The 16,465-nt window shown below is 50.3% G+C and overlaps 7 protein-coding genes across 7 annotated transcripts; 5 read left to right on the top strand and 2 right to left on the bottom strand.

Moving 5' to 3' along the window:
• Positions 1-982: 982 nt before the first annotated feature.
• Positions 983-1,920, top strand: STEHIDRAFT_132656 (glutathione-S-transferase; the record flags this gene model as incomplete). Its single annotated transcript, XM_007306345.1, has 4 exons — positions 983-1,087; positions 1,144-1,246; positions 1,304-1,764; positions 1,822-1,920. 4 exons carry the CDS (start codon positions 983-985, stop codon positions 1,918-1,920), a joined length of 768 nt encoding a protein of 255 aa, XP_007306407.1.
• A 1,057-nt stretch (positions 1,921-2,977) lies between these two features.
• STEHIDRAFT_132655 (uncharacterized protein) lies at positions 2,978-3,912 on the bottom strand (the record flags this gene model as incomplete). Its single annotated transcript, XM_007306344.1, has 3 exons — positions 2,978-3,315; positions 3,390-3,774; positions 3,844-3,912. The coding sequence occupies 3 exons, from the start codon at positions 3,910-3,912 to the stop codon at positions 2,978-2,980; spliced, it is 792 nt and encodes a 263-aa protein (XP_007306406.1).
• A 2,983-nt stretch (positions 3,913-6,895) lies between these two features.
• On the top strand, positions 6,896-8,591 carry STEHIDRAFT_82131 (uncharacterized protein). Its single transcript, XM_007306271.1, has 2 exons — positions 6,896-8,247; positions 8,358-8,591. Exons 1-2 carry the CDS (start codon positions 7,268-7,270, stop codon positions 8,365-8,367), a joined length of 990 nt encoding a protein of 329 aa, XP_007306333.1. The 5' UTR covers positions 6,896-7,267; the 3' UTR covers positions 8,368-8,591.
• A 2,540-nt stretch (positions 8,592-11,131) lies between these two features.
• On the top strand, positions 11,132-12,105 carry STEHIDRAFT_100265 (uncharacterized protein). The gene has a single exon (XM_007306343.1). The coding sequence runs from the start codon at positions 11,145-11,147 to the stop codon at positions 11,934-11,936; it is 792 nt and encodes a 263-aa protein (XP_007306405.1). The 5' UTR covers positions 11,132-11,144; the 3' UTR covers positions 11,937-12,105.
• A 265-nt stretch (positions 12,106-12,370) lies between these two features.
• On the top strand, positions 12,371-13,630 carry STEHIDRAFT_158935 (cytochrome P450; the record flags this gene model as incomplete). The annotated part of the gene is made up of 6 exons (XM_007306342.1): positions 12,371-12,632; positions 12,699-12,754; positions 12,808-12,946; positions 13,001-13,287; positions 13,351-13,535; positions 13,603-13,630. 6 exons carry the CDS (start codon positions 12,371-12,373, stop codon positions 13,628-13,630), a joined length of 957 nt encoding a protein of 318 aa, XP_007306404.1.
• A 1,196-nt stretch (positions 13,631-14,826) lies between these two features.
• On the top strand, positions 14,827-15,375 carry STEHIDRAFT_20383 (cytochrome P450; the record flags this gene model as incomplete). The annotated part of the gene is made up of 3 exons (XM_007306200.2): positions 14,827-14,923; positions 14,981-15,107; positions 15,165-15,375. Coding segments are annotated over 3 exons (435 nt in total), but the record flags the coding sequence as incomplete, so codon positions are not given.
• A 249-nt stretch (positions 15,376-15,624) lies between these two features.
• Positions 15,625-16,074, bottom strand: STEHIDRAFT_158934 (uncharacterized protein; the record flags this gene model as incomplete). Its single annotated transcript, XM_007306341.1, has 1 exon — positions 15,625-16,074. One exon carries the CDS (start codon positions 16,072-16,074, stop codon positions 15,625-15,627), a length of 450 nt encoding a protein of 149 aa, XP_007306403.1.
• Between the last annotated feature and the right edge of the window lie 391 nt (positions 16,075-16,465).

Here is a 16,465-nt window from a genome sequence, read left to right as displayed (position 1 = left end):
ACCCGAAGGTACGGCCGTCATATCAGAAGCGCATTGACTATTAGTAACAGCGTCAGCATAATTCTCATGGAATGCTACGAAAGGCTTCGCGGATGCAAAAGTTGTTGGCGCTGGAAGGTCTCTTGTCGAAGGATCCGGAAATCGCGCGCTCGCTGTACAGGACGGCATCTGCCTAAACCTAACTTTTCGCTCTATTCCGGGCTACGCCTTCTTTTCGCTCTATTCCCGGTGGGCGCTATAGATACTTCGTACTTTGATTGCTCTGGTAGAGCAGGGTAGAGCGAAAGAATCGCCTCGCCTCTCCTCGCCTCCACGTGAATCATTGTATTCGTGGAGAACGGCCACAAATAATATGAGACCTTGTGGCACCGCTGTCACTGCCCGTTTTATACAAGGCTTTACTATCTCCGAAAACTATCTCCTATCTCCGTCATTTTGAAGTCATTCCATGGTGACTATACTGGAATATACAGTGGTTTTGTAGTCCTAGACGTATCGAGAGTGTCATTGAGGCTGATCCGAGATTGTTCATGATGCCGCAAGCAGTACAGGAAAAATAGTTACTGAGCTCTGCCTTGCGAAGTACTAAACGAAGCGAAGTCTAAAATAACATGCGAATGTATCACTATCATCATACAGTGTTCGGGGTACGAAGAAGGATCAAATATAGAAGCTGATATTTGCAAAGCAGAAACAATGCCGTAAATGACATGGAGCGTCTGTCGGTCTCTGTGCTCGCCTTACTACATTGAGTATCGGTCCGAGTTAAGAGAGGTTCTCCCTGTTCGCGAATAGCTCGGAAATAGCAGGTTGTTCACGCTCTATCTATTCCTCGGAGCTACCGACGAACCACTCAAAAGCGATGCATCCGGGGACACTACGGCACTCTGCAGCTTTGCTTTGTAACGTTCGCAGTCACGGTCTCACTCACGGCCTCTCTACCCGTCTCTCTGTTATCCAAGTCCGCCGAACGTCAGATACTATGTCGGTGCCCGACGCAGATATATTCCCCTATGCCACTGGTGACGCTGCACTCACCGTCAAGGAACATAGTTCCCCTCAGGACTTGGTCTTTTGGGCCGGATGGGTCAGTTCATTTCCCCTACAACATACTCAGGTACAGGATCACTAAATACATTTCAGTTCTGTCCTTTTGTGCAGAGGAGCTGGATAACTCTCGAAGAGAAGGGAATTCCGTACCAGTACAAAGAAGTCAATCCCTACGAGAAGGACAAGCACTTCCTCGGTAAGTCTATTCCCTGAATATATGGATGGAGACTCACAAATCGTATCAATATCACAGAAATCAATCCAAAGGGTCTCATACCAGCTGTTGAATACCAGGGACGTCCTCTGTACGAGTCACTCATAATCTGCGAATTTTTAGAAGACGCCTACCCACATCACACCCCTCTCCTCCCGAGCGACCCTTTTACTCTTGCCGAGGCTCGCCTTTGGATCGATCATGTCAGCAAAACCATTGTTCCCGGTTTTTTTCGCGTTGTGATGGCACAAGAGAAAGATAAACAGGAGAATGCGTTAGAAGAGCTGAAGACGGCCTTGAGGGCGTTTACGGACAAGGTGAAAGGCCCCTATTTTCTTGGCGATCAGTGGAGTTTGGTGGATTCTTCCATAGCGCCGTGGGTTGTTCGCGATAATGTTGCGAGGGACCATAGAGGTTACAGGAGAGAGGATGTTAGTGAGAAGTGGAAGAAATATGCTGAGCAGTTGGAAACGAGGAAGAGTGTATTGTCAACCACGAGCGTAAGTTTGTCTTGGTTCTCGCACATCGATAATGTGACTTATGAGGTTACTACATAGGAGGAATGTCATTACGAGAAGATTGTTAGTCGCTATTTACGCAACGAAGCCCAGAGTGAGACTGCGAAGGCCACTCGTGATGGAAGACCCATTCCGTGAATGTCAAGTCTTTTCTGTACCAATATGTCCCCGTTGTGTGCTGTTCTAGTTCGGTGTTACGGACCATGAACAACGACATGAGACAGAAGCCTTTCGAAACTCAGAATCAGTGATGCGTCGTTGGACGTAGTTTCGGTGTAAGCTTGGTTCATCAATTGTATAGTGAAGTGTTAATTCGGATGGTCCGAGTCATCACGCCTAAACCCAATGATTCTGTTTGGATAATTCTTGGGAAATTTGTAGCTTCAGCTGCGACACCGTGCCAAGAATCTTCTCGGTCTTGAGGGGTGTTTGAACGTGTCATCCGTCACTTGGACAACTTCTGTGAGCTACATATATGAGGCGTTTTGGGGGCAGGCGTTCTTTTCTTCATCACAGGTACTAGCGCTTTGCAACTCGGGGGCATTATTCAAAGTCCTGTAACGATATCATGGCCACGGCCACAACTACACTCTCTCGCCACACCAAGTTCCCACACCCGATTCTCATCCCTGATCTCTTTCTATTTGCTTTCCGTGGACTTGCTTCTTGCGTACTTCAACCCCTATGTCTCATGCCAGCTTCGCCATGGTTTGCTATCGGCTTCTGATTTTTGTAACAGCAGATACGCTTGATGGCGCAGTCCCACATTTGTGCCGCACAGCACGCGCATTAGCCAAAGGGTTCGTGCCAAATTCAACATCTCGGTCCCTTTGTTACCGCGCACCATTGTCTTTGGCCGAAACGGCCACATGCCTGGTCTCGCTGCTTTTCGAGACATTCCGTTGCAATGTGGTTCAACGTACATAGATACACTAGGTCTTCAAATATATGAGGACATGCTTAGTCTATGTGCCAGGGTACCAATATTAGCTGTATATTATCTATCGCTCGGGCTCTCGAGACAGTCACTCAAAACATAGGGTAATTGATGTTATAATTTACTGACTCGGAAGTCGGATATTTAGAACCACAATACACCTGTTCTTGCGTGGATGGCTAGAATATTCGTCATCATAAGCCACACCTGTGAACTCTTCGTCAGCAATGTCGTATTCCGGATGGATTGATGGCATGGTTAGTCACATACATTGTAGAGCACGTATGTTCGCTTGTCTGCGACTGGTGTTCGCAGCTTATAGTACCTTACACCCACAGCAGTGCCCAATACCGCAAGCAGAACTCTAATCACAGGGCCAACTCCCCAAAACCATCCATAGAAGACTGACCATGCCGTTGTTGTCAGCAAGGTGGCCAGTCGCGAAAACTCCGGAGCATATATAGGGAATGTAACGCGACCGGCAAGGGCATCGCCTTCGACATCGGAGAAGTCTTGGGCCTGAATGGTGGTGAATATGAGGATCGCGCTTAGTGCAATGGCCCAAAGGGAGACAGAGTCAAATTTCGAATGTGGTGCTGCGAGAGATAATCATGAACTTGATAAATTAGAGTAGTTCGTGAATCGGGAGAGTTGCTAAATAGATATTTACCCATTAGTGCTACCGCGGCTGATTCGAAGACAGCGTATCCAAGAATGTTGCAGGCATTCTTTCCGACAAAACTTCGTGAGAGTCCGACGTCGTCGTATAATACAGTCGTCAACACCAATGCAAGGGTGAGTATGACAAACTGAGTGCCACAGGCGATGGAAAATGACATCCCGGCAGAGACCATTATCCACTTGAGTGAAATAGCCTGAGAGCGCGTTATTCGCTTGGACGGGAGAGGCCTCCAGGGTCTGTTGACTGAGTCTTCGTCTTCGCTTTTGGCCTGATTTGACACATTGCATATAAGCAAATGGGTCAACACCCAGACCACGGTTTTGATGAAATGGCGGTAGGTAGAAATTGGTCCAGTTGCACACGCAAATGTCATCTACAATGTCGGAGGTGCATAGTAAATGATCTATTTTGTGTTTGCTCGATGACTCAATGATAAACTGACCACAGGGAGGAAAATTGTCTTGTAATCCGTCCAAGTAAAGAGGACAAGCGTGTATAAATGGCGCTTCATAGAGATGCAGTATGTGCTACGAGAAAGGGTAGAGGGGCAATCAGTACGAGAACAGATACCCTCGATAATGATCTAACGACGAGTCTCACCGTATGATGGTGCCGTACAACAGTCCTAGTGCCATGTGAAGGATATACTCACAATTCGAGCTCTCCATATGTCCGGGTTATTAAGTGTCTTCTACTTGGGAGGAAATTGACGGCAAAACTCTCAAGGCAGCTGTATGTCGTAAAAGCTTAGAGTCATCAGTCTTCATGGGCCTACATACCCGAACACTCACGATAACCTATCGAAATCCAACGAGTGAGAAATCAAAACCTGTGTATCTTCTGGTGCACTGTGTTATGCGCATCAACCGCCCTCCATAGGAGGTGATCTATTGCTCGCGCAAGATGCCCTCAAAATAGCCATCCAACTCGTACCCATTAATCCGGTAGCATACTAGCCAATCATCAACATTTACTGAATTAGGATCAGCAACAATTTCAAGCTACTTTGAGACCACACCGGATGCAGTAACATCAGGGCGACAATTTCAGAAATAATCAGTCAATAAAACGGAAACATGGGGAATCTGGGTCATAGTGGAACATTTCACGACCTGATCACACATTACAGCCCCTCGGGCGTTAATATCTCTGATATCAGGGGCTCACCTACCAGCGTCGGAGATACAGCGATCTGGGAACGATTACTAGGAAAGGAAAGGAAAGCATGAGGCCCACACCGAGCTGAGATATAGAATGCTGGACTTTGATGCGACAGCCAGTATGACATCGATGTCCTCTCATACGGCTGCCTTGATGTTGACCGGGTCGATGTTTCGGGGTCCTTCCTCCATTCTGAACGGTGGCTGATGGAACTCACTGATTCTGATACAAGAGAAGTACGGAAACGGCATCTGGCACTAGTTAGGGATCAGTGTGTGAAGAACAGTGATACGCGAAATGATGATTACTCACTGTCCGAAGGGTTCCTCGGGAGCAGAAGCCTTCCGCATGGAGGGCACACTCGATGGGGGCTACCCTTCGAACGCGCACATCGCGCGCCTACACAAAACTTGACGCGAACTTGCGTGTTCTATATTTGACTCAAAATAGTTTATCCTCGCCAAAGCAATGCCTATTGTCTCAAAAAAGACAGGATCGAGGGCAGAGTCGATATCGATGTATCTTGTTCGATTGAGAGTTTCAAATGATAGATCACATTACATGCGTTCGGGTTGCGGCACAAACGCTGCAGGAAGTTACTTACCAGTTTGATATATACAGCCCTGGCAGTGGAAGTGTCTATGCCTCGAGCTTCGGAAACGATATTGTTCCTCAAGGATTCCGAGCACAAGCGACGTGGGAGACTCGGAGCCGCTCAGCGCTCAACGCTGTATGATCTGGGAAGCGGCCGAAAAATATGGAGATTTCTTTTCTGCTGTTATCAATATTTTGTGCGGGCTAAGTATACACAGAGTCAGCGCATTGAAGGCATGATCCAAATCTTGTCAATGCCGTGTAGCTTTTGAGGTGTTAGGCCGCTAGTAAGGACTCAGAGACCTCGCACGCCCCGCACAGAAATCGGCGCACAGGGCCACGCATCTTCCGCAGACACGGGCAAGTGTTTCCTTGTGATGCGAGCTATCAAATGTTGATTAAATGGGGTTCGAGGACCAAGTAAGACGCGATCCGATTATACACATCGATCCTGTCCTCAAGAACGGTGCAGTGGGCCATAGCGCCCCATGAAGGAGGGCGTCACTAGCGCTGAGCGCTGACTGATCTGAGCGCCAACCATAGCGCTGCGTCGCTCGGAAGGAAGGAGACTTATTCACCGGAGGGTACCGAGACATGCCGAAACCAGCCGCGAATGAGTTTCAGCTCCGCCCAGCGCCTGCGCGTCGATAGAAGGGATTGCAGCGTGCATGACCACTCTTCTCCACCCCCCTCATCTTGTTCAACATGGCACGAAGGACCAAGACGAATTTTGAGAAGTCCATACCAGACTATCGCAAACGTATCACTCTCGCACTCGCAAAAGCCCTCATATTTCCTCCTGCCGCTGTGTTCTTGTGTTTGTCATATGTTTCTTGCAGTAGCAGCCGCATGCTCTACATAGTGGTCATGATCGCCAGCATCCCTCTCGGAATCTCTATCAGGTCGCGCTATTCAATGTGGACTCAGGGTCGTGCTGCTAAGCAGTTGAACGCCAACCCCATTCCCCGCGTTGTAGGAAAGTGGCCAGGGAACTTGGATGTCGTACTGCGCATGGTCAAGCTGTTTGAAACTGGCTATGTTTTTCAAGGATTCTCCGAACTATTCGCAGAGTATCAGTGTACGACACTTAATACTCGCATCTTCTGGACGGACCAGGTAGGAAGCAGTCACAGTTCTAAATTGGCGTATCTTTACTCGTGTTCAGGTCATTACGATGGATGAAGACGTATTGCAATTCGTGTCCTTGACGGGGTTTCCGCATTTCGAAAAGGGTGTCGGGTGGCACGAGCGGATGTAAGCTAGTCTCTACGCGATTTCATGAACCGGTCGCTGACCGATCACAGTGACAAGCTTTTAGGCACAGGTTTATTCAATGCGTAAGTCGGGATACTCACGCTTAGTCCACTACCGTCCTCTGACTCTTCCCACAGAGAGGGAGCTCTCTGGAAAGAAGTGAGTCACTTACCCGAGTGTATGGAACACCTATTGATTTTTCCTTAGGGCCGTGCGATGGCTCGCCCATTCTTCTCGAAGGCCCGTATTGCTGATTTCGAGATATTTGAACGCACAAGTGTAAGCCTGGCGGGCTCACATATTATTCACCGGTAGTTACGCGAGACTTTCGTAGTACAAACAAGGACAAACATTACATTAATTATTCCTTTCCTGCGCCGCGGTCCTCCTTACCTTACGCTCTCTGACCGCAACGCAGGTACGCATATCAATACTTACATACATACTTACCTTACGCTCTCTGACCGCAACGCAGACGATTTGGTCTTGTTAGTTTGTCCGAGTGAGGCCACCACGCAAGGCGGCCTTTCACTTTTTTTTTAACACCGACCACACCGTCACCGCCGCTGTTGAGACGCGCGTACAGTCAAGCCGACTGTGCTCCACCCGTCACGATAGCGTTTCGCCGTCAACCGTCAACGCCAACACCGCTCCTCACACGAGCAGCTGTTCGCGCGAGAAACAACGCTGCTGAAGCCGTTCCGTCCCCGCCGACCGCCGCCACACCGTTTCCCCATCCATCGCCGCCTCCCACAGTCCCATCCGTCCTTCCAAATCCGTCTCCTCCACTCTCAGGCCCTCCCTCACCGAGATCCGACTCCGATTACAGCTCCGATCTCCCATCGCCCGCGCCAACGATGTCCACGACACGCAACAGAACCACACTCGCGACGGTTGACCACAAGTCCGTCACGAAGCCTCCGATATTGACCCCTGGCGAGCTCTCTCCCCAGATCCTGCAAGACTGGAAGTTCGCTTGCACAAGCTACTTCCGCCACAAGGAGATCAAGGCAACGGATCAGGTGGAGATGGTGGTTTCAGGCATGGAGGATCCGGTCATACGTGCATGGTACCAAGGCAATCCGGCCACGCTCCACGCGCTCACGTTCGACGCGTACATGAAGGAGATGGCAAAGGTCTGGCTGCCGAAGAACTGGGAACTCAAGGTACGCCGATCAGTCAACGGAGAACATCAGGGCGAGCGCGACTTCTGGTCGTGGGCCACACACATCCGCCAAACCAACGCCACCCTTCTCGGTACGACGTACCACGCCAACGATACTCGCCTCATGGAGATTCTCGAGGCCAATATGGACCCTCACCTATCCAAGGCCGTCGAACGGAAGGGGATCATCGCAACGAACATCAAGGACTGGCTGGAGGAGATCCGCACCGTCGACGACGAGCGCCAGGACGTGCGCGAGCAGGTCGCATCGGCCGTCGCAGCCGAACGTTCTCGCAATCGGGCAGACCGCGACGCTCGTCGTGCTACCAACACCACGCAGTATGTCCCTCGCTCCGCCGCTGTCGCTACACCTTCTACTTCCGCTGCCGCTACCTCCGAGGCTCGTCTACCGCGGTTGACAGAGTCGGAGAGGGAGCTATTGAACAAGTACCACGGGTGTCGGAAGTGCCGTCGTTTCTGGGTTTATCACCAGACCCAGAACTGTCCGAATGGATTCGCTTCCGGTGTCGGCTATGCCCCACTCACCGAAGCTCAGGCCCTAGCGTCCAAACCTCGGTCGACCTCTGCCCCTGTGAAGGCAGAACCCATCGCCGTTCTTGGGACGGGATCCGCCGCACTCGGAAATGGAACCTCGTCTGAGGATGAATCCGAGTACGTTCCTCTAGACGAAGCTCATCTCCGCCCCGACTGTCTTATCACTGGTCCTAACGTCGAATTTCCCATTCCTGTATCGCCTCTTCTCGACATCGGTTCACCCTCAGTTCTGATTAGCCCAGAGCTTGTCGAACAGCTCGGACTTCGACGCCATAAGCTCCCGCAGTCGCAGGTTGTGTCGATGGCGAAGGAAGGTGGAGATTCGTTCGAGTTCTCAGAGTGGGTGAAGGTGCAGGTTATGTCGAAGGATTCGTTGTGGGAGTCGAGAGTTGTGCGGGCCAAAGTCGCCCCGAATCTATGTGTCCCTCTTCTGCTTGGCAATACATTTCTTGTTGCCAACCACATCGTCATCGACGTCGAGGAGCGCTCTGCCATCGACAAGACCGTTGGATACGATCTAATGCGCCCGAAGACTTTCCCACCGCGAACCCCGTCGGGTCCGAGAGTTATACCACCACCTACTCCCAAGAAGCCACGACCGTCACCTCCGCCGAAGCGAGCTGCCCCTATTGCGACAGTCCTACCGGCTGAAGTCATGACCAATGTTCGTGCACGCATCGAGGTCCTCGCCGTCACGGAGCTGCTCAAGAAGCGCGATGCTGAATTTAAGGAAAAGTATGCAGATCGCTTTCCAATTCGACTTCCGGATGTTGAGGCTATTCCCGCCAAGGTCTTTCATCGCATCCGCCTCAAGGACGCGACCAAGGTTGTCTCGGGGCGATCGTACACCTGTCCACAGAAGTATCGGGCGGCATGGAAGGCCCTTCTTGATGAACATCTCGCAGCCGGTCGCATTCGCCCCTCATCCAGCAGCTACTCATCACCAGCATTCATCATTCCGAAGTCAGATCCAACAGCACCTCCTCGATGGGTCAACGACTACCGGCAGATCAACAAGAATACTATTCGGGACGAAACACCACTGCCTCGTATTGACGAGATATTCGCCGATTGCGGGAAGGGAAAAATATTTGGCAAGATCGACATGACCAACTCCTTTTTCCAAACCCGTGTACATCCTGACGACATCCACCTCACCGCTGTTCGGACACCGTTTGGCCTATACGAATGGACGGTCATGCCGATGGGCGGTACGAATGCACCAGCGACTCATCAACGGCGAATGAACGACGCTCTTCGTGAACATATCGGGACAATTTGCCACGTCTACCTGGACGACATCATCATCTGGTCCCAGACAGTCGAAGAGCATGAACAGAACGTAGCCAAGGTGATGGACGCCCTGCGAGCTGCACACCTATTCTGCAACCCGAAGAAGACCGAACTGTTTTGCACGGAGGTATCCTTCTTGGGCCACATTCTTCGGGCGGATGGTATCTATGCGGACCCTCGGAAGACCGATCGCATCGTCGACTGGCCAGTACCCAAGTCGGCCACCGAAGTTCGCCAATTTCTTGGTCTTGTCCGATACATCTCCCAGTTCCTACCTGCACTCGCCGAGCATACCTCTCACCTCACACCACTCACCAACAAGGAATGCGACAAGTCCTTCCCAGCTTGGACAGCGGAACATCAGCATGCGTTTCAGGCCATCAAGGACATCGTCGTTAGCCGTGATTGTCTCACCACCATCGACTACGCCGATCCGACCAAGAGGATATTCCTCACAACAGATGCCAGCGATCGTCGTACAGGAGCCGTTCTCAGTTTCGGCGAAACTTGGGAGACAGCTCGACCAGTCGCTTTCGACTCCGTTCAGCTCAAAGGTGCCGAGAAGAACTACCCGGTTCATGAGAAGGAGCTTCTCGCAATCTTGAAGTCTCTGAAACACTGGCGATACCTCTTGCTTGGGGCCCACTTCGAGGTTTTCACCGACCATCGTACTCTCGCATATTTCGAAACCTGGCCAGAGGAACCTTCTCGTCGGCAATCTCGTTGGCAGGAATACATGTCCCAGTATGATTTCGATATTCATTATGTCAAGGGCGAAGATAACACGGTAGCGGATGGAATGTCACGCATGCCGGATGAAGATTCACCTGCCCCCATCTGTGCTGTTTTCGCTCTCGCCAACCTTTCGCCTGAATCGCCAGCATCCCCCACCAGTTCGGCAACTCCAAGCACGTTCACTATCGTCGCCAACGACACTCTACTCCACGACATCCAGGCGGGATATGCCTCCGACGACTTCTGTCAGAAACTGAAGAAGAATCTAGCCAGCATCGAAGGCGCTCGCCTGGATTCAGAGACCAATCTGCTGTATGTTGGTCAACGGCTGTTGATTCCTCGCGATACCTCGATACGGGAGACGTTGTTTCGCCTCGCTCACGACTCGCTTGGACATGCTGGGTTCGACAAGGCTTACGCTTCACTTCGCGACGACTACTACTGGCCTAATATGCGTAGAGATCTCGAAGGCGCGTATATTCCATCATGTACAGACTGTCAACGGAACAAGAGTCGCACGTCTAAACCACCCGGGCCACTACATCCTCTTCCCGTTCCGGACCAGCGCTTCCAATCCGTCGCCATTGACTTCATCGGACCCCTTCCAAAGGATAAAGGCCATGACTCGATTATCACAATGACCGATCGTTCAGGCGCTGATATTCGGATCATACCTTCGGAAACGACGCTCACCGCTGAAAGGTTCGCAGTCATCTTCTTTAATGAATGGTACTGCGAGAATGGCCTCCCAATCGAAATCATCTCCGACCGCGACAAGTTATTTATGACCAAGTTCTGGCATGCACTACACAAGCTCACCGGGGTCAAGGTCAAGATGTCGACAGCATATCACCCAGAGACAGATGGTGCCAGCGAACGCAGTAACAAGACGGTCAACGAGGCGATCCGGTCACATGTTGATGCGAACCAGACCGGTTGGGTAGCAGTCCTTCCCCGGATTCGCTTCGCAATAATGAACACTGTCAATGCATCGACCGGATACTCTCCCTTTCAGCTCAAGAGCGGCCACTCTCCTCGACTTATCCCACCATTCATCCCATCAACCCGGACGAAGGAAGATCGTGATGCTGGCGCGGTCATGCAGCAGATTGAACTGGACGTCAAGGACGCTCAGGACAATCTCCTTGCGGCCAAGATTCGCCAGGCGTATCATGCGAATGAACATCGAGCAGCCGAAGACGTTTTCGAGAAGGGAGACCGTGTTATGTTGTCGACGGAGAATCGGCGACGAGAGTACAAGCGGAAGGGGGCCAAACGTGTGGCTAAGTTCATGCCACGATGGGATGGTCCCTATATTGTCGTCGACGCCTTCCCAGAGAAGTCTCAGTATACTCTTCAGCTTCCCAACTCGCCGCGCACCTTCCCGGGATTCCATGCATCCCTTCTCAAACGACATAGGGCGAACAATCCCGCTCTCTTTCCGGATCGAGAGCTCAGTGGACCACGACCCATCGTTACTGCGGATGGTTGGGAGGAGTGGCCCATTGATAGAATTGTGGATGAGAGAAGGCGAGGGCGAGGAAAGCAGTATAAGGTTCGATGGTTGGGTGAAGGACCAGAAGAGGAGAGGTGGATTTCGGGTGCAGAGATGGCGCAGACAGAGGCACTCGATGTCTGGGAGGCAAAGGAGGCAGAACGGCTTCGCGAGCAGTCTGATTAATTGTGTTACTTTTCTCATTCTCATTCTCATTTTCTTCCTTCCTTCTTTCTTATTTTTTCGGAACTATACACTGATCTCAGAGGGGGGGAGGGTGTAAGCCTGGCGGGCTCACATATTATTCACCGGTAGTTACGCGAGACTTTCGTAGTACAAACAAGGACAAACATTACATTAATTATTCCTTTCCTGCGCCGCGGTCCTCCTTACCTTACGCTCTCTGACCGCAACGCAGGTACGCATATCAATACTTACATACATACTTACCTTACGCTCTCTGACCGCAACGCAGACGATTTGGTCTTGTTAGTTTGTCCGAGTGAGGCCACCACGCAAGGCGGCCTTTCAACAAGTCGGATTGCCTTGGATCTTCTCACCACGCGCGCAGAGCTCGGACAGGCTTGCGATGTTCAAGAACTTATCTCTCGATTCACCCTCGATTCAGCATCGGAATTCCTGTTCGGTATAAAGCTCGATACGCTCTTGCAACCCTTAGTAGAGCCTGGACGCGCCAAACTCGGACCCAAGGGTTCGATGCCCATCGACGGTCAGACTGAATTTGATTCGTTTACAGAGGCCTTTGAGGAAGTTGCCGTCATTATAACCCGGCGAGGTGCTCAGGGTACAACTTGGCCACTCACCGAATTCTTCCACGACAAAACCCAAGAATCGATCGATGTAATCTTTGACTGGCTTGATCCGCTGGTTAGAAACGCCCTTCGTCGCAAAACCGCCAGCAGTGGTTCTGATGCGACAGACGGTGTTTTCCTTGACTTTCTTGCAAGCTCTACTGATGGTGAGGCGCATTTATTTTCCTCGTGTATCTGCATAAGAGGATATATATTCACGTGCGGCTTGTCAGATGTGGAGCATATTCGCTACGAGCTCGTCACGTACCTCATCGCATCTCGAGACACGGTAAGATCATCTTCTGTCCAATAGAAGCTATTAATAGACAAAACTTTTCACAGACATCTAGCCTCATCACCTTCACCCTCTACTTGCTTTCCATGAATGAGGATATCCTCGGACGACTTCGTGCAGAGATTGATGATCATATCGGCTCATCTGAATTACCAACATATGCCAGTATTAAGGCTTTGAAGTACCGTGCGTTTGTTTCGAAAGCGATACAATTTCTCGAGCTCATTTTGAGATGTACAGTTCGTGCAGTCCTCAACGAAACGCTTCGTCTCTTCCCTAGCGCTCCACTGATCACTCGCATGTCAAAGGGCATACCTTTGGTTATACCCACTGCATCTGATAAAGCGCTTTATCTGCCGCCGTCAACCCAGGTCATGACGCTGTCCTTGTTACTACAACGCCGTCACGATCTTTGGGGCGCCAACGCCGACGAGTTCAAACCAGATAGATGGCTTGACGATGAAAACACTAACATCCTGAACAGCAACATGTTCATTTATTGTCCGTTTTCTCATGGACCAAGAGCTGTTCGTTTCTCCATTAAGACCTGATGCTGATTGTCCAGTGTTGATGTAATTCATGTTTTATAGTGCATTGGGCAAGATTTTGCCATCAACGAGGCGTCGTACTTTCTAGTGCGAGCCTTGCAGCGCTTCAAGACCTTCCATCTTTCGCCGCAGTCTCAACCGGTGGGCTCTCTTCCTCCGGATGAATGGAAGCATGGGCATGGACGTCAGCCCAAAGAGAAGATACGCCCCGGCATGAGTTTCACCATGTATGTAAAGGTATGCCGTATCATCCCCTGACATTTTTGGAAGTTTTACCTCATGAATATGCTTTAGGGAGGGCTGTGGATGCTTCCTGAAGTAGCGCGGTGATGAGAAAGTGGCTCGAACTCGAGTCGTTGCTTTTCTCGGTTGTCTGTATGTCTCAAATATCCTGTGTGTACCGCATCTGATATGCGGTATCCGAAATTATCATATTGTCAGGAGTTTATTTGATCTACCTACTGGGATGATGGAACGTAAAGCTCGTTCTTTCAGAATGACAGTCACCGATACTCTCCAAGCCATCAATGCTCCATGCACATACTCAGTCCTGTCACCCGGTTCGATGCAGCGGCACAGCTGATGTGTCTTATTCGATCGAAGCCTAACTGATAGATCGGTTGGCGGCATCCACACCTTCTAGTTTCATCTCGTTCGGGCAGGTTCGTCAGATGGATTTTTACGCATTCGATAGCCAAAATAAGATGTTGGTTCATAAGCTGAACTCCTGTTCCTTCCTTCTTGTGAAGCGGTGTAAAACAGCAAACATTGCGGTCGCCCATTGTCTCGGATCTAATTCTACGCTTTATCCCGTGGAAAGTTTCGGGCACCTGCTGCTGTGAAGTCTTCCCCGTGCCGCCTTGCATCAGTGTTCGCCTGGCAGAATCTCCTCCCCGAGCTCACACTCCCGGTATGCCCATAACCCGTGTCACCCGCACCTCCTCGTGGGTGACAATCCAGAGAAGGCTCTGCGAGCCAGAACCCGCGAAGTTGGTACGGCATGGTTCTCCTGACTCTATGAACATAGGTCCGAGGACCACTTCTAGGCGATCACTATCACTCTCGTAGCGCATCAGAGATACACGACAATTTAAATTCAGCTGTGGCAGGCAATAGGCTAACGCGCTGCTTGGTACATCAATCACACCGGACAACTAGGTCTGAAATCGGAGCTGATTGATCTGAAGCGGGAGCGAAGTCTGGGCGGGAACACGAAAGATGCGCAGTCAAGCGCTTCAAACTCGTGGGGTTCTGGTCCACCTCTACCCCGCGGAGCCTGTACACGAGCACCAAGTAGAGCGATCATGAGAATCTTTCCACGGCGGAACGATAAGTCTCTCTCTGAGCGCCACTCATGGGCACAGGCCATATAAAGCAGACTGAGGATGTTTACAATATATGCTAACGACTTGACCTTAGTGAATTATGTTCCCTTATATCGGCCTCTACCTCACGATAGTTCTTCTTTCGGGCGCCATCATATGGTCATACAGAAGGCGCACTCGCCCGTATCCTTATCCGGCTGGCCCACCAGGCTACCCTGTCATAGGAAACCTTTTCGACTGGCCATTTGAGTCTGGCTGGCTTAAGTTTACGGATTGGTCAATGAGCTACGGTACAGATTCACTCTCATTTGGGGTTTTACTGCAGTTATTCAGTTGGGTTGGTCTAGGCGACATTGTCCACCTACAAATCTTCGGCGTTCATATTGCGATATTGAACAGCGTGGACGTAACTCAAGCCCTGTTTACTCAAGCTGCCTACTCAGATCGTCCTCGACTCGTGATGGCGGGCGAACTGTAAGGAATACATACGAGGCATGGTTTCACTTTCTTGCAGCTGATAAACTTTTTCAGCATGGGATTTTCACCTAGTATCATATTGGCCCCTTACGATGAACATTGGAAGTCTATGAGACGACTTACTCGACACTATCTCAGCAAGACTGCTTGTCAAACCTTTGTGCCCAGCCAAGAGAGGGATGCAAAGCTGCTTTTGCGCTTATTGCTTGAGGACCCCTCCAATTACCGTTCCGCCATTCATCAGTACGTGTCTAGTATCACCTGAGAAGGTCACTGAAGTTCACTAACTCCTTGATATATCAAGGAAGGCGTAGTATACTTAGCCATTGAAACCAGAGGGTTCAGTAAAGTGACTCGTCTCAGTACTTTAGAGTACTGAGGCTTCTGGGGCACTATGGTATAGTACTGTGCTAGTAAAAGTGCGCAATGCTGGTTTGTGGGTATAGTACTTTTGCTCGTTGTAGTACTTTCTGCTGGTATAGTACTTTTCGCTTGTTTAGTACTTTCTGCCAGCCTAGTACTTTCTGTTGCCGCAGTATTTTCTGCTGGTGTAGTACTTTCCACCCTCGTAGTACTTTCTGTTGGCGTAGTACTTTTCATCGGTGTAGTACTTTCCACCCTCGTAGTACTTTCTGTTGGCGTAGTACTTTTCATCGGTGTAGTACTTTCCGCCCTTGTAGTACTTTCTGCTGGCATCGTACTTTCTGCTGGCATCGTACTTTCCGCTGGTATAGTACTTTCCGCCTTCGTAGTACTTTCTGCCCTTGCAGTACTTTCTGCTGGCATCGTACTTTCCGCTGGTGTCGTACTTTCTGCCGGCATAGTACTTTCTGTCGACATAGTACTTTCTGTCGGCGTAGTACTTTCTGTCGGCGTAGTACTTTCTGTCGGCGTAGTACTTTCTGTCGACATAGTACTTTCTGCCAGCATAGTACTTTCCGTCGGTGTAGTGCTTTTCGCTCATGTAGTACTTTTCGCTGGGGTAGTACTTTCTTGTCAGTGTAGTACTTTTGCTGGGATAGTACTTTCTTCTGGTGCAGTACTTTTTGCCAGTATAGTACTCTTGGTCGGTGTAGTACTTTTTGGTCGGTGTAGTACTTTTGGTCGGTATAGTACTTTCTCCTAGCATAGTACTTTTCATGGACGCAGTACTTTGACTTCTAGATCTGGCCCAGGCTCAATTAATCTCTGGATCTGTGCTTTGATTTTAGATCACTGATCTTGATCTAGGAATCTGGGCAATATTACCGGGCTGTGTGGCAAAAGTATGTTCAATCTGGATGTGGCCCAACTTTCTGAGACCGGGATGGTGTCCTGGGGTGCTGGATAGGGGGTAGGAAAAGTGGGTAGGGGGT

Source organism: Stereum hirsutum (genome assembly GCF_000264905.1).
Source record: "Stereum hirsutum FP-91666 SS1 unplaced genomic scaffold STEHIscaffold_11, whole genome shotgun sequence".
NCBI lineage: Eukaryota > Fungi > Basidiomycota > Agaricomycetes > Russulales > Stereaceae > Stereum > Stereum hirsutum.
This window is presented reverse-complemented; position numbering and strand designations above follow the sequence as displayed.

Bases quoted from the DNA above. Each gene is read 5' to 3' on its own strand.
- STEHIDRAFT_82131 (XM_007306271.1), top strand. From the start codon at position 7,268: ATGTCCACGACACGCAACAGAACCACACTCGCGACGGTTGACCACAAG.
- STEHIDRAFT_100265 (XM_007306343.1), top strand. From the start codon at position 11,145: ATGCATCGACCGGATACTCTCCCTTTCAGCTCAAGAGCGGCCACTCTC.